This window comes from Heteronotia binoei, chromosome 14 (assembly GCF_032191835.1).
Source record: "Heteronotia binoei isolate CCM8104 ecotype False Entrance Well chromosome 14, APGP_CSIRO_Hbin_v1, whole genome shotgun sequence".
Taxonomy (NCBI): Eukaryota; Metazoa; Chordata; class Lepidosauria; order Squamata; family Gekkonidae; genus Heteronotia; species Heteronotia binoei.
The window spans coordinates 2,602,980-2,619,802 of record NC_083236.1 but is presented as its reverse complement, the minus strand read 5'-3'; the positions used below and the strand labels follow the sequence as shown (position 1 = coordinate 2,619,802).

The 16,823-nt window shown below is 45.2% G+C and overlaps 1 protein-coding gene across 1 annotated transcript in view; it reads left to right on the top strand.

The window, feature by feature from the left end:
- Positions 1 to 13,791, top strand: part of SLC39A6 (solute carrier family 39 member 6) — a 55,728-nt gene extending 41,937 nt beyond the window's left edge. Inside the window, exons 7-10 of the mRNA XM_060253769.1 lie at positions 3,382 to 3,753; positions 5,048 to 5,128; positions 10,985 to 11,175; positions 13,389 to 13,791. Coding sequence (XP_060109752.1) covers positions 3,382 to 3,753; positions 5,048 to 5,128; positions 10,985 to 11,175; positions 13,389 to 13,541 — 797 coding nt within the window. The 3' untranslated portion in view covers positions 13,542 to 13,791. The remainder of the gene's footprint in view (positions 1 to 3,381; positions 3,754 to 5,047; positions 5,129 to 10,984; positions 11,176 to 13,388) is intronic.
- Positions 13,792 to 16,823: the final 3,032 nt, after the last annotated feature.

Here is a 16,823-nt window from a genome sequence, read left to right as displayed (position 1 = left end):
GCCTGGTTTACATCCGAGCCCTGCCTAATACACCCTGATGAAAACAAAAGGTTTGTGGTGCAATGTGACGCGAGTAACGTCGCCCGCGCCGCCTTATTGCTCCAAGAGGGACCAGATGGTCAATTGCACCCTTGTGCATACTTGTTCCAAAAATTCAGCTCAACTGAACACAATTGGTTGGTGTGGGACAAAGAAGCCTCCGCTATGAAACTGGCCCTAGAAAAATGGAGGCAATACCTAGAGGAGGTGCGAGAGTCATTCGAACTATGGACAGATCACAAGAATTTAGCCACCCTCATTGCTACCCGCAACCTCAACAATAAACAAGTAAGGCTGTTCCGGCAGTTCAACTTCAAGCTAGGGCACATCCCTGGGAAGCTGAACTTTTTGCTGGATGCACTGTCCCGGCTCCCTCAACACGACAGCAAGAGGGAGGAAATTATCTACTCACTGTTCATGCCCTCCCAGCTCAGTGCATTGGTAACTACGTGTGTGCAAAGCCAAAAGGGGGAGGAGCCTCCTGATGGGTTCCTAGGAGAACTGAAACAAGCTGTCCAGGACAGCCCCCCAGGGGAGGAGTTACAATTAAGAAGGTGAGAGATGGGCTGTGGCGTCGAGGGGAGAAACTTTACGTACCCCCCTCCCCCCCCCCCCCCCGTGGAAACAAGTGATCCTAAGAGCACACGATTCCAAGTTGGAGGGCATTTCAGATTTGTGAAAACAGTGCATTTGATTCAAAGACAATTTTGGTGGCCGGGGTTGTGGAAGGATGTAGGGGAATGTACAGCAGGATGCCCCACCTGTATAATGGCAAAAAGAGGGAGGGTTTGCCACCGGGATGCTTGCAACCGCTTTCCCCTGCTTTACGCCTTTGGGAAGGTATATCCATGGATTTTATAATGGATTTACCCACTTTGATGGAGAAAACTGTAATTTGGGTCATTGTGGACACTTTTTCCAAACAGGCCCACTTCATGCCATGTAAACAACTCTCCACGGCCAAACAATTGGCCCAATTTTTTATCCAGCACATCTTTGTAAACAACTCTCCACGGCCAAACAATTGGCCCAATTTTTTATCCAGCACATCTTTCAACTACATGCTTTCCCCGCTAAGGTGGTCTCCAACCGTGGCCCACAGTTCGTTGCCAAATTTTGGTCACATCTATGTGAACTTGCGGGGATCGAGCAAGGGCTCAGTTCCGCCTACCACCCACAGACGGACAGACGGAATGCACCAATGCGGTGCTCTAGCAGTTCTTACACTGTTATACATCCTTCCAACAGGACAACTGGATGGCCCTACTGCCCTTTGCAGAATATGCTTACAACACCAGTGTGCATAGCGCCACCAAAGTAAGCCCCTTCCAAGCGGTATGTGGATATGAGCGTAAACTGTTCCTTGAACTTGCCCCCCTGCTTCAGCCCCCATGGACTTTATGGAATGGTGGCAAGGAATTGCAGGGGGCTGGGCAGTCATAAGTGAACAACTACAGAGGGCGCAAGAAGCCTATAAGACTCAGTATGATAAAAAACACTCTGAACTGTGGGATTTAGCAGTGGGAGACAAAGTGTATATTTCAACCAAACACTTACCTAATGCACAGAACTGTAAGAAATTAGGGATGAAATACCTGGGACCTTTCCCAATCAAAAGGATTATAAATAAAGTAACTGTTGAACTGGCCCTGTCTAAAAACCTTAAACATGTACACCCTTGTTTCCATGCTAGTTACTTGAAGAAGGACCCTGGACCCTTGCATTGGCACCCTTAGACGGAACCACCACCCCCGACTCTGGTTTGTGGTCAGATTCATCATGAAGTGCAGGAAATTCTCGATGCAAAGATCAAATGTGGTGAACTGTTTTATCTTATCAAATGGACTCATTTCCCATTAAGTCAAGCTGAATGGGTCAGCTCCAAAGATACAAACTATAAAGCTTTGATTAAAGAATTTTACAGCAAACATCAGTTCTGACAACGCGTGTGTATGCCCATGAAGCTGAAATAAAGATCTTGAACTCTACTATTCCTTGGCTCTGGGTCTGACACTTCCTTCCAGTCCTCAGAAACAGAGGCAGATTTCAATGAAAGATTACATATTTTTGTCAGGAGATCCACAAGTTCACCTTTGAGTTCTTTCAGAACTCTTGGCTGTATGCCATCTGGACCTGGTGTCTTATTAGTTTTTAATTTGTCTATCTGTTGTAGGACCTCCTCTCTTGTCACCTCAATCTGACTCAGGTCCTTCAACACCCCTTCTGAAATTAGTGGTTCTGGAGTGGGCAAACACTTCTCATCTTCCACAGTGAAGACAGCTGCCAAACCTGCTGAAGATGAAAAAAGGCTGATTTGGCAATCTCAGTGACCTGGGCAGTGACCTAGGGGAACCTCTGAGTATGCAGAAGGAAATCTGAAAGTAAAAAAAAAAAAAAAAATGGAAACCTTAAACACTGGTAACATCACATGAGAGATTTCACTGGCCATTTGAGTTAAGGCAGCCATGTACAAGAAAGACCCTCTTTCCAAAGTTCTGGGCAAGATACCAACTGATGTGGAAGCAGGGAAAGGGATTTGAGGGAGGTTGTGGGGGGAGGAGAGTGAAAGAGAAGTTGGAGGGGGGCAGAAGAAGCAAAGGAAGGAAGTAGAGCACGCAGAAAGTGGATCAGAAAGGAAGGATGGTTAGGGGGCTGGTTAAGGGTAGGAGTAAAGCAGCAACTGGAAGAAGTGAGTAGAGTGGGCTGGAGAAACCTGGAGGTGGTCAGGAAGAGGTAGAGCTGATGCAGGAAGGCAGGCCATGCTGAGGGAGAGGATGGATTCTCACAAGTCCCAAACATGTATTCCTATATAGCCTGGAGCACACTCAAGGCTATACAGAGCCAGTTTGGTGTAGTGATTAAGTGCGCAGACTCTTATCTGGGAGAACCGGGTTTGATTCCCCACTCCTCCACTTGCAGCTGCTGGAATGGCCTTGGGTCAGCCATAGCTCTGGCAGAGGTTGTCCTTGAAAGGGCTGCTGTTGTAAGTGCTCTCTCAGCTCCCCCTACCTCACAGGGTGTCTGTTGTGGGGGGAGAAGATATAGGAGATTGTAAGCCACTCTGAGTCTCTGATTCAGAGAGAAGGGCGGGGTATAAATCTGCAATTCTTCAATGCAAACCTTTACATGAAGGAATCCATGTGATTCTTCAGTGTGACTGATTTGTATGTATGAACTGACAACAAGAAACATCTAGAATTGGATCAGAAATTGGTGCTCCGCTTTTTAGAAATCAAGTATTTAAGCATTGAAAATGTTGGAGTACGTAAAATGAAAAAGATTTAGACCTCTTTGCCTTTAAAAATGAAGAATCTGTTTCTCCCCCCCCCCCTTTTAATCAAGGACCTGAAGGCTACCTGGGGGCAGATTGCCAAGATCCATCCAATTTCCTTTCTCAGAAGCCAGTATTACAAGAAGAAGAAGAAGTGATGATAGCTCACTCCCATCAAGAGGCTGCTGACCATGAATATGCATCCCGGGGATGTAGAAACAAATGCCATTCCCATTTACATGACACTCTCGGGCAGTCAGGTAGTCATCATCACCATGACTACCATCATATTTTGCATCACCATCACCACCAGAACCATCATCCGCACAGCCACAGTCAGCGCTATTCACGTGAAGAACTTAAAGATGCTGGGATAGCTACTCTTGCCTGGATGGTAATCATGGGGGATGGACTGCACAACTTCAGTGATGGTCTTGCAATTGGTGAGTTGCAGCTTCTGGCTTTTGTGGTTTTCCTCCAATGTGTGTTTTGGTTCATTTTACTTCTGTTCTGTGTCCCCACTCATCATGAATCTATTGCAAATGTAGAACCATGGATTGTGTATCTGGGGATATTCTTTAGGAACAGGAGGCCTTGTATCGCTGTGACTTGGATCCAGCATAGACATTTTCAAGGGTGCAAGGAGAAGGGGGTTTTGCCAGTTTAGCTACACATAGCAGTCAAGAATGGGGACTCCCAAGGAATGGGGGGGGGGGCTTGAGTGGAATCGCAAAAGTCATTATCCCTCTTGAACCTGCAGAAATTCTGGGTGCATTCCAAGCTATTATGTATAGATTAGAGTATACAGTTGTGCTCCTGGTTATAGTTGGTTGTTATGGGTATTGTCTAAATGTATACTTTTATAATTAAATCAATGAAAGGTTGTTTTAGCAAGGCTCCTCTTAGTTCTAATGTTATACAGTCAGATAAAGAGTCCTTTAAATCTGAAAGGGATCCATCATTGCATCCAGTCCTGAGCACTAACGTGGATGGCCCAGGTTAGCCTGGTCTTGTCAGGATCTCAGAAGCTAAGCAGGGGCAACCCTGATGTGTCCTTGGATTCCAGAGTCCCTACAGAGGCAAACCACCTCTGGACTTCTCTTGCCTTATAAACCACATGGGGTCTCCATAAGTCAGGTTCCACTTGATGGCACTCCTAGACACATCTACAGACAGCAAGGCCATGGATTTAAGTGGGACTGAATTGTTATCTGATTCAGTATCAATGCTAAACTCTTGTTCTGATATAAACGGCTGTAATCTTCTAACCTAGCTTCATGCGGGTTATGTAGTAGCTCCCTTCCTGCCAGGTTCCAGCTGCCATTCCTGCAGTCGGGGTTTTCCACCATGCCTAGACACAGTCCTAAAAACTACATCCCTTAGCCTCCGACTCACACATTTTTGTTTTAGCACAGGAAAAATGGCCCCAGAACAAGCTAATCTATGCAGTAGCTCACAACTTTAATGCCAGTTGCTCACAAGACTCCACAGCTTAGAGAGAGTATTGATCCCTGAGTGCCTTTTATTCCCTTATGTGTATATTTCAGATGACTAGAAACTGATAGATGTAGAAAAGAAGACCTTTCCTAGGTCTTTCCCATCATCCTTGCAATATAGTGACTGGAATTTATACTCCTTATTCATAGTCTGGTCGACCCTTTGATTTTTATGTAAGCATTCAGTTGCGTTTCCCAAGTGAGATTACTTCTCCAGGATGTGTTCTTTTTTTTCTCCCAGGTGCTGCTTTTACTGAAGGCTTATCTAGTGGCTTAAGTACATCTGTTGCAGTATTTTGTCATGAGTTACCACATGAGTTAGGTAAGAGACAGACATTGTAGTCAATAGTAACTTCTTAATCATTTTGGTAAGAACATAAGAACATAAGAGAAGCCATGTTAGATCAGGCCAATGGCCCATCCAGTCCAACATTCTGTGTCACACAGCGGCCAAATATATATATATATATATATATATATATATATATATATATATATATATATACACACACACACACTGTGGCTAATAGCCACTGATGGACCTCTGCTCCATATTTTTATCTAACCCCTTCTTGAAGGTGGCTATGCTTGTGGACGCCACCACCTCCTGTGGCAGTGAATTCCACATGTTAATCACCCTTTGGGTGAAGAAGTACTTCCTTTTATCCGTTTTAACCTGTCTGCTCAGCAATTTCATCGAATGCCCACGAGTTCTTGTATTGTGAGAAAGGGAGAAAAGTACTTCTTTCTCTACTTTCTCCATCCCATGCATTATCTTGTAAACTTCCATCATGTCACCCCTCAGTCGACGTTTCTCCAAGCTAAAGATAAGAGTCTATACACTTAACCACTACACCAAACTGGCTCTTAATGCACAGTGGACAGCATAGCGAATGAGATAAAAGGGTAGTTGTAGGACAGATCCTCCACTACTTTCACCTGGTGCCTAAAAGTTCACCTAAAAGTCATGGCTTATATTAAGAGACTATTATTATTATTCACACTTCTCTTGCCTCCATCCGACTTCCTTGAATGCCTGTGTCTTAAGGGTTGAAACAATTCCATGTGAAGTAGGATGACAGAGCTAAATTGTGGGTAGTTCTGCTGCCACAACCACAAAGGCTCACTGCACCTAAAATCACATTATGAAAGAAAAATGCTGTGCTAGCTTAAAAAATAGTGCATTACACTATATAAACCTCAGTGCTTATTATATCAAAGCCAACAGAATCCCAAGAGGCTTCGTATTCAAAAAGGGCCTGCCATGTTCTTGGAATGGGAAGAGTTCAAGAACAAGTGGATTGCTATAGTTAGTAAGTGTGAGTAGATCTTATGCTACTTGTTATTGATAAAACATTTTGTATATATTATGGGAATGTGGATGTGAAAATTTGTAAAATTATAATAAGCATTGATGAGTATTTAGTGCGATGCACTATTTTTAGCTAGCACAGCATTTTTTTCTTCATACTGTTGTTCCATCTGGCTTCATCTTCCTGCTTCCAGAGTATTGCTCAGATTCCTTAAAGTGTTCTTTACTGTGCTCTTTCAGAAACTAGCCAGTGCTAGTTCATAAAACAGACACATGTTGTTTCCCTAGAATGAACTTTAAAAATACTATAGAATGAGAAAAGCACTGTTTCTACATGGTGCTGACATTGATTATTGCAGTGTTCATTCTCCCTCAGAGGACTTCTTGGTTGGGGATTCCCACTATCCTTTCTGGGAGGCTGGAACTGCTTTCTTCCTCTTTCTTTCAGGGTGGTGGATGTCACCTGCCTCTCGGTTCTGTTCCTACCTCGGCAGGGAGAGAAGCAATAGAATAGGCTTCGCCTTATTTTCTCTGCCTGAACAACCTTACTTGCCTCCTTCTGTCTCCTTTCAGTCTCCCTTTCCTCAATCTCTGTTTTACTCTTAGCTTCTCATTTCAAAACCTACTTCTGTAAATCTTCCACCGAGAAGCATGATGTTCTCTCCCCCTGGAGGAGAATCAGAAAACTGCAGCAGCCATGTTCTGAAAGCTAACAGACCATCAGCTGCTCCAAACCACCTCATGGCGACTCAGGATCACTCAGATGGTTTCCTTTCCAAGGGAGAAACCGAAGCCCTTCTTACAGCTACTGCTGTAGGATAGGTCATCGATGGAGCTGCCGTGCCTCAGCATCAGCTTGCTCATGCTACCCCAGCAATTTCCATGGTGGCAGAGATGCAAAAGCACATGAAAAAGTGCCACACTCTGCAGCCACCTGCAAACATTGCCACCTCTTTAAGCCTCTTTAATTTTGAGCGATGGCCATTGTGAACCAGAAAAAGAGGGTTCCAGAAGTGAGATGGACTCGGGCTTCACAGCAGCACCAAACTAACACTCTTTGGATGGGTGTACTACTTGAATCTGGAACCCTGTCCCATCTTGCTGGGTTTATGGAAATGCTTAAACAGACTATGAGGAGGAAGAAATTGCTAACCTTTGCCACAGTGAGGAAATAAGGTCCAGTAGGGCTGCCTTTGTATCCCCCCCCCTTCTTGAAGAGCTTCCAATGGCCAGGTAAGGAGGCACAGAAAGCCCCAGTTGGTAGGAGGATAGTTACAGATACTCACTGAGAGGGGGAACCTGTAGGAATGTCACACGACTCAGGGTTGATGTTCATCGCACCAGTCTGTCCTTCTCTGAGACAGTGGTTGCGTTGCTTTATTCTTATACTTTCCTCTATACACAATCATTGACTCACAACGTGCAGAATAATGAGACCGATGTTTACCTTAGCTTGTTACCCCAAATGTGTATTCCAGGAAGGAGGTGAAAGGGCAGCACATTCCGAGGCCCTCAGCATTCTTGCATAGGGCAAAGTACATGAAGGCTTAAGCCTGCCTTCTAAGTCTATGAAGTCAGGACAAGGTTGGCCAGGCCGTTGACCCTTCCTTCAGGAACCTTCCTCAGATACTGACCAGGAGACACAGAAGAAGGAGAATTTTTATCTGATGAAGAGGAGGAAGAGCAAATTAACGTCCCAGGGCAATCTATTTGTTTCTTTAAATCAGAAGCTTATCAGTATCTGTTAACTAAGATCTTGTCAGGATTGGAACTCCAGGAATCTCCCATTGGCGATGAGGCTATAACATCAGACCATAATTCCCAAACCAGACCTAGGGGAAATAAAGAATTCTTCCCCAGGTTTACCTCTTCAGAGAGGGTCTTTCATTCTCTGAATTTTTTGAAAGGTAGCTCAAGGCTGAATCGTCTAGAACCATGGCAGATAAGCAGTTTCCTATTTTGCTTAAAAGATATATGCTTTGCCATCCAGATTGTCCTGCCTTTGACTGTCTTCCTCCAGTTCTTGCTTCAACAGAGAAGGGAAGGGATTGCCCCATCCCTCCATTTCTCTGCCAGACCAGCCAACCAGCCCACCTCCATCTGTGCCATGAGCTCCCAGGTCTGCCAGAACTACCATGCCGAGAGCGAAGCTACCCCTTTCAAGGTGGTAGACTGTTTGCAGAGTCTCTGGACAAAATCTTAGTGGAGACCAGAGACAAGAAAAAAGTGATGCCCAAGATGCTGAGATGTACTGATAGATAGCTTTTGGTAGCCACTCCTTTTACTCACAATGTAAGCTGCCCAGATACAGACTGGATAATAAAATACCAAGATCATCTAGACAATCCTTTTGAAGAGCATCCTTTGGCAGCAGGTACAAAGAACCCAACAACAGAGCTGGCCATTCAGAGCGTGATGGCAAGTCTCCAAAAGTGTGGCTGGCCACAGGTTGGATGGGGGTGGCATCTCTTATCATTTTCAAGTCACCTGTATAGCCTTTCAAGCAGATGCCTGGACAATACAAGTAGTCTCTCAGGGCTACACCACAGAATTTGCCAAAATCCCACCAGAAAGATTCCTGAGGTCTCCTATTCGCAGGAGCAAGACAAAGCAATGAGTAACGTTAGAGGCTATTCAACACCTCCTCGACATACAAGCAATAGAACTGGAGCCACAAACAGAAGAAAGTCACGGAGTGTACTCCATATTTTTCACTGTGCCCAAGAAAAATCAAGACTGGAAGGCAATACTAGAGTTTAAGTTCCTCAACAGATACATCAAGTTGAGACATTTCAAGATAGAGACTCTCAGATCCATTTTTGAAGCCCAACAGCCAGGAGTATCTTGCATCAATAGACTTAACAGAGGCGTATAATCACATGCCTATCTTTCCACCACACACAAGCTTTCTATGTAGGAAAACACCATTTCCAATACAGGACCCTTCCATTTGATCTCTTCACTGCTCCAAGGGTGTTCTCCAAGATCTTGATCAATCCAGTCATTCATTTGCAGAGACAAGGCATTCATATCTACCCTTATTTAGATGATCTATTGATCAGGTCAAGCTCCAGAACCAAGTCATATCAGGACATCAAAGTGACCATATGTTGTTTACAAGAATTTGGATTCGTCAACTGGCAGAAATGCTCATTATCTCCAGCCCAAAGAATTTATAATCTGGGGGTGATGATAGACACCAGATCTAGCAATCTCTCTTTTTTTTTTTACAGAGGACAAGGCAAGGAAAACCAAGATGTCAGAGTTAATCATCAAGAGCAAGTTCTCATTGCTGATGATGCTGGACAAATTAATGGGCCTTTTAATTTTGGGCATCAAGGTGATCCAATTGTGGGACCGACTTCATACAAGATTCCTACAAGTTTTCCTCAGACCTTATCAACTACATATAATGAAAAAAGAGGACCATCCCATAATGGTACCAAAGTCAATAAAATCTAGTGTGTGGTGGACAAGAACATCCAATCTAAAACACCTAACCTAACTACCCTCCTGTGCAAACCTCCCCTCTTACTCTTCCTCCCTACCTCAAGGTAACTAAGTGGTATTGAGGACATACCTGACCTTCCAACCTGTTCATTGTCTTACCATAGGTCTCAAGAAATTTACCTACCTTCATTTTATCTGCAACTGAAGCATCCTATCAAAGCACATGCTGGACTCAAGGTTTTCTTCCACAGGACGGGAGCTTTAGGAAATCTGAATCCTTATTCGTAAATTTATTGCCTCCAAACTTAGGGAGAAAATGTCTGTCTACTGTTAACACTACTCTAAAAACCTGCACCACAGAGGCACATCAGCTTCAGAATCCTGAAGTCCCTGCAAGGATTATGGCACATTCAGGCTAGAAGTGCAACTACCAGTGCAGCCCTTGCCAACCAAACATCAGTGGAAGAAGCCATATGGTCTTCCATTTCAACTTTTGTTAGACATTATAAAACGAATATTTATGACTCAGCTGACACTGCTTTTGGCTGAAGAGGCCTGCAGCACATTGTAGATACCTGTTCACATGACGAGGACACTGATCTGAGAGGTGTCCCCGAGATGTGCTCCACCTCAGATGGAGAATGGGCCATTGTTCACTTACCATGAAGGGTCCTTCTCTGAGGAAAGGAGGACACCTATCTCTCCTGAAGTCATCATCTGCTCAAGCTGCTTCCTTATACTGTTACTTACTGTTCTAATGGTTTCCTTGTTCTCTTACGGTTGTATCTTACTGTTACTGTTCCTGAGAAGTTACAAGGTGTAGATTGAGACATAGGAAGTTTTAGCTGCTTTTCAGAGTTACTGGAACTGAGAGGCTGATGACTCTCACGACTGTGACAGGAAGAGGGAAAAAGTAGTTCCTGCCTCCCTGATTGGATGGTGGGAATCACCCACTAAGATGGTCTCCTTTCCTCAGAGGAGAAGGACCCTTTACAGTTAGTGACCAGTGGCCTGTTCTCATGCAATATTTTTTAAGGGAATTAAAATCTGCCCCCCCTGACATCTGCACGGTAAATCAGTAGGTAAATCCTGCATGGTAAACCCAATGATTTAAAGAATGTTTGAACATCAAATTCTGTCCAAATGAGTCAGTTGGGGAATACCATGCTTTTTAAAATTCCAGTTAAACATAAAACTGAGATGACACAAAAATATTTTCTGCAGTGCATGGGGTAAAGCTCATTCTCAGATACATTTAATACACAATTGCACTTGAAAAAAAGGGGGGGGATCATTTTAAGTCCTCCTGGTTTCTGGACAATCTCCAGTGGTGGGGAAATGGGAGTGCTGCATTGAGGAATATTTAACGTGGTTATCAGAGTGCCATTTCTCATGAGCCTTCCCTGTCTTCTGCAGGAGACTTTGCTGTACTTCTCAAAGCTGGCATGACGGTCAAACAAGCAGTTCTTTATAATGCTCTCTCAGCTATGCTGGCATATCTTGGCATGGCTACTGGGATACTCATTGGTCATTATGCTGACAATGTTTCCATGTGGATCTTCGCACTTACAGCTGGGCTCTTCATGTATGTGGCTCTTGTGGATATGGTAAGTACAAGTGAAGAATTTGGGGCGGGGGGAGGCCTTCTGCTTCAGCTGCTCACTGTTCCCTCTCTTCTCACCTCCCTCCCTTCTCCCATCTTGACAGCCCCCATCAAGGCTTAATTCAGAACCTTTGGGCTGCAGGCCTTTGTGTCCATTATAGTATTGCTTGGCAGAATCTGGGTGGTTTGCTTTTTAAAATTGACCCATTTCAGTCCGGCTTTCGCCCGGGACACGGGACGGAGACAGTGTTGGTTGCCCTGGTGGATGACCTTCAACGGCATCTGGATCGGGGTGGCCCGGCGGTGCTGATGTTGTTGGACCTGTCGGCTGTGTTCGACACGGTCGACCATCGGCTACTGACGTGCCGCCTCGCCGACGCGGGGATTCAGGGGTTGGCCTTACAGTGGCTTTCCTCTTTCCTGGAAGGTCGGGGACAAAGGGTCGCAATTGGGGGGGAGCTATCCCGGAGGCGCACACTCGATTGTGGTGTGCCCCAGGGGGCGGTTCTCTCCCCGATGTTATTTAACATCTATATGCGGCCTCTTGCCCAGCTTGCCCGAAGGTATGGGCTGGGATGTCACCAGTATGCTGATGACACCCAGCTCTATCTACTGATGGATGGCCAGCCTGTCTGCGCCCCGGAAAATCTTGACCAGGCATTACGGGCCGTGGCTGAGTGGCTGAGACTGAATGGGCTGAAGCTAAATCCTACGAAGACAGAGGTCCTTTGCTTGGGTCGCCGCGGCCCGGGGAGGGGGCTCTCCCTACCGGCTTTTGACGGTGCGCCGCTGATGGTGGCGGACAGGGTCAAGAGCTTGGGGGTGCTGTTGGAGCCTTCCTTAAAGATGGAGGCTCAGATAGCAGCCGCTGCCAAGTCCGCATTTTTTCATCTTAGGCGGGCAAGGCAGCTGGCCCCCTTTCTGGAACGCGACGACCTAGCAACAGTGATCCATGCTACGGTCACCTCAAGGTTGGACTACTGCAATGCCCTCTACATGGGGCTGCCCTTGTCTCGGACGCGGAAACTGCAGCTGGTGCAGAATGCCGCGGCCCGGCTGCTATTGGGTCTCCCAAAGTGGGGACACATCCGGCCGGGTCTCCGGACTCTGCACTGGCTTCCAGTGATATACCGAGTCCGGTACAAGGTGCTGGTTATTACCTTTAAAGCCCTATATGGCCTGGGACCTGCCTACCTGAAGGACCGTCTTTCCCCACATGTTCCCCAGAGAGCACTGAGGTCAGGAACACAAAATCTCCTCACTATCCCCGGGCCAAAAGAAGCCCGTCTGAAAGCCACCAGAGAAAGGGCTTTCTCCGTTATGGCCCCCGTATGGTGGAATCAGCTGCCGGAAGAGGTGAGGGCCCTGCGGGACTTGGCACAGTTCCGCAGGGCCTGTAAGACGACCCTCTTCCGGCTAGCCTATACCTAGCTATGATGACAACTGATGTAACTGGCCAGCCATCTGTTTACAGGAAATTGAAATATTCTGTTTTAAAGTTTTAACTGTTTAAATATTTAATTGTTTTATACTTAATATTGTTTAAATTTTATGTTTGATTAAATTGTTGGAAGCCGCCCTGAGCCATTCGTGGGAAGGGCGGGATATAAATCTCAAATAAATAAAAAAAAAATAAATGCATACTAGTAGATTTTGCTATTAAATGAGGGGGATATTCAAAATTTGGGGTATAAAATGGTATAGTATAGCCTGAGCTCATCAGATATCAGAAGCTAAGCAGGGCAGTATGTAGGTGGGTGACACCAAAGAAGACTTTGCAGAGAAAATCAATGACAAACCACCTCTGCTTACTCACTTGCCTTAAAAATCTACAGGGTTGCTATAAGATGACTGTCAGTTTACGGCCCTTTACACACACACACAATCAGAAACTGGTGCTTTATAAAGTTGGATAACTCGTGGTCTATCCCTCTTTGCATGGATTTCACTACTCACATGAGGACCAGAACACTGGATTTCTATATAGTGGCATCAATGTTGGGGACCCCTATATGCCACTGTGTGGATTTCTGTCAAAAAGAAACCCTGCTAGAGATCAGAGTGAGGTTCCATTTGGCACAGCCACTTCATGGTGTCCAGCCAGCTGCCCCCAGAAAAACCCACTGAAGGAGCACAGTTTGGCATGCTTCCTGTGGCTGGCATAGCTATTAACCACACTGGATTGGTCACTAATTATTTCTTTTGTGTTTTGTTCAGGTGCCTGAAATGCTCCATAATGATGCCAGTGACCATGGATGTAGCCGCTGGGGATATTTCCTGCTACAAAATGCTGGAATTTTGTTAGGTTTTGGCATCATGTTACTTATCTCTGTGTTTGAGCACAAAATTGTCTTTAGCATAAACTTATAAAATTTTGTTTGCTTTTTGGGTGTTGACTTTAGTATTGAAAATTAATGGTAGGCACTTCTTCCCTCCCCTGCATTTTAATAGTTGACCTGCTTGCATGCTGTGCAGAGTGGGTCTGTCAGATGCCACATTGTGCCAAATGTGATGGAAGCTAAAACTGCAAAGGAAGAGGGTTTTTATTTTAATTTATTGAATATTGTGAACATTATCTGCAGCATGCCATAAATAAATCAGGCTTTGTCTTTGTCCTGTATATGTTACCAAAGTGGTACCTACATGTGAAGCAATACTGTTTTCCAATGTTGTTACAAAAAGAAAAATCAGAATGTTCTCTCTCTCGTTTCTGCTGCTGATAGAGGGAAATTAGTGTTCTGTACATTCTTAAGTAATTAAGTTAACATAACCCAGCCTTTTAATGAAGGGATTATCATTTAAATTGCCATTCAGATGTAATGGGCAAACCACAGGGTATATGTGGGTTTAAATAGTTAAGAACAGTTAAAACACTTATACTAAGGTACAGTTTCTGCTGCCTCAAGGGGGGAGGGGGTAATCTTCTGGAACAATTTGTGCAGTTGCTTGGTAGAATGCAGCACATTGCTTTGGCAGTGCTATGTAATGAGATTTGGTGGAAGTGTTGATAGAAAATTGAGACAGCAGAAAAGAGAGCAGCTTGCCAAGATGGGTATGTGGGATGACACAACATTGTGAGAGTCATGAGGGGTGAGCTGTGCAAACAGGACCATGGGTGTAGGGAAGAAACTGCAGGTAGTTATACCTTTAACTATGTATCCTGTCTGCACAACTAACGATTGCAGATAGTTTTGTCTAAATTAAATAGTGGTGTTGTGTATCTGCTGTGCTTTCAGCACCAGTCAGCAGAAGGCAACTAGTTTAATCATGTTCAGTCACCAATTTTATTCTGCAATATTAATGAAAATAAATAACTTCTAAAATGTTTTTATACAGTCTTAAGTGCATCATTATGTTTCAGTTGTCTTGAGGTGACTTTTTAAATACATCACCCTTGCTTTTTAATAATACTAGTAATAAGACCTGTTGTGGTGATAAATACTACAGGCACTAGAAATTTGCTATGGGTGAGTTTCATGGCCTGGGGGGTGGCCTGAGGAGGCAAGGGAAAGATAGAGGGAGGCAAGGTATGTTGAGAAGGCAGCTGTTAGGAAGAGAAATAAAGAAAGTGGGGAAATGTGGGGTAGGTTATCAGAGAAGGAGTATCTTGTGAAAGAAGGGATGGGGGGGGGGGAGAAAGAGATGGGGGTAGATTGCTTTCCATCTCCTCCCCCATCCCTGCAGCCTCTATCTAGGAAAAGTGCAGTCTTTCTATGCAGTGGGGACCAAAGCAACTTAAATCATTCTCCTCTTCCTTTTGATCTGCCCTGTGAGGCAGGTTAGGATGAAAGTCTGTGACTGGTTTGAAATCACCCTGTCAGCTTCCGCAGCAAGAAGCTGGTCTGGAAGACCCTACCCTGGAGCGCTGCCACGTCACAATGGCTGTCAAAGCTATTGTGGGCTGAAACCATATGTAATACTTCCACTTAAATGTACTTTAGCTATAATTTTAAGAGATGAACTGGGCTCCAGTTCTTACAGTTACTAAATAACTGCCCACCCCCTTCAATGATAAGTGAATAAAGTATTTAAAACATTTTAAAATCATACCAAAAACTTCTTATTTCCCTGAGGATCTAATGGAACACCATTTATGAATCTTTACTATATCATTGAATCTTTACTACATCACTGTGTCTTCTACCTTAAAGAAAGAGATATCCAAGACACAGCTGCAAGGAGTTACCTAGAATAGTTTTCTTTAAGTAGAGTTAGTGTTCAAGCTTTTTGGAGAGAGCATTTTGCCAGTAAGAACATAAGAGAAGCCATGTTGGATCAGGCCAATGGCCCATCCAGTCCAACACTCTGTCACACAGTGGCCAAAAAACCCTGGTGCCATCAGGAGGTCCATCAGTGGGGCCAGGGCACTAGAAGCCTTCCCAGTGTGCCCCCCACCAAGCACCAGGAATACAGAGCATCACTAAATTTGGAAATGATGGATAGGGGCACCTTTGGAGGCTCATAGAACCGGACCCCCTGGTCCAATCTTTTTGAAACTCGGAGTATATTTTGAAGAGAGGCACCGAATGCTATGTGGAAAATTTGGTGCCTCTACCTCAAAAAACAAAAAACCCCTCCACGAGCCCCAGATACCCGCAGATCAATTTTCCATTATACCCTATGGCGAATAGGTCTCCATAGGGAATAACGCGGAATGCTTTCTCATGACCCTGAAGTGGGGGAGGGCCTCCAAACCGGAGGATCCCAAGCCCCCACCTGGGGATTGGCAACCCTACTCCCACCCCACTGCAAGCCCCGCTTCATCCCCAGCCCCGCCGCTCACCCACCCACCGTCGAGGGAGACGAACTGCCCCACGGCTGAGGAGCTGCTGCCGCTGTTCTCCACGAACTGGACCTCGGAGACGATGATGTCCTCCAGCACCGAGCCGCAGCCCGTGCACACCGCGTCCCCCCGCGCAGAATCCACCTTAATCTCGCAGCCGCCGCAAGCCACGCACACCCGCCCACCGCCCCCGTTTGTCAGCGAAGGTTCATTGAAGTTTCCAAATGAGCAGACTTGTTATTTGAAACAAAGTTGCCTTTATTGTATACTCCAAAGTTACTCCAGCATGATAGGTATTGGAACTGATGGTAAGCAGTTCAAATCGTTTGTATTTAACATCTAACATCAAAGCAATAGCATTTACACCCCAATTCCCAAAACAAAGGCTGCTTTTGCATGTGAGGGTTTCACACGGCTCCCCCCTTATCTTGTCACTTGGTGGTTACAATTCCCGGCGGCAATGTCCTTGCTGCCTCTAGGGAGGAGGTGAGAATCTGGCAGGCACTTTCTACTTCAAAGCAGGCCTGCCAACCTTTGATATTCCTGGGAAACTATTTTCTACTTCGTGCCCCCCCCCCTCTAATATTCAACAGCTATAGGTTAGTGGGCATATATGCGCATTCATCGATATGGTTAGTAAACAGCAATTAGCAATAACATAAATGAACAGAGCCTGACATACTGCCCCCCCTAAGCTCTTGCTCGGGGCTTGTCTGGGTGCAGTAGGTAAAATTGCTTAAGCAGTTGCAGGGCGTTAAGATCAGAAACTTTAACCCATTCATCACAGCTGGGCAGGAAATAGCACCAACGTACTAAATAGTAGAGCACCCCCCTCTGGATCTTAGAGTCCAGGATTTCCTTGACTTCGT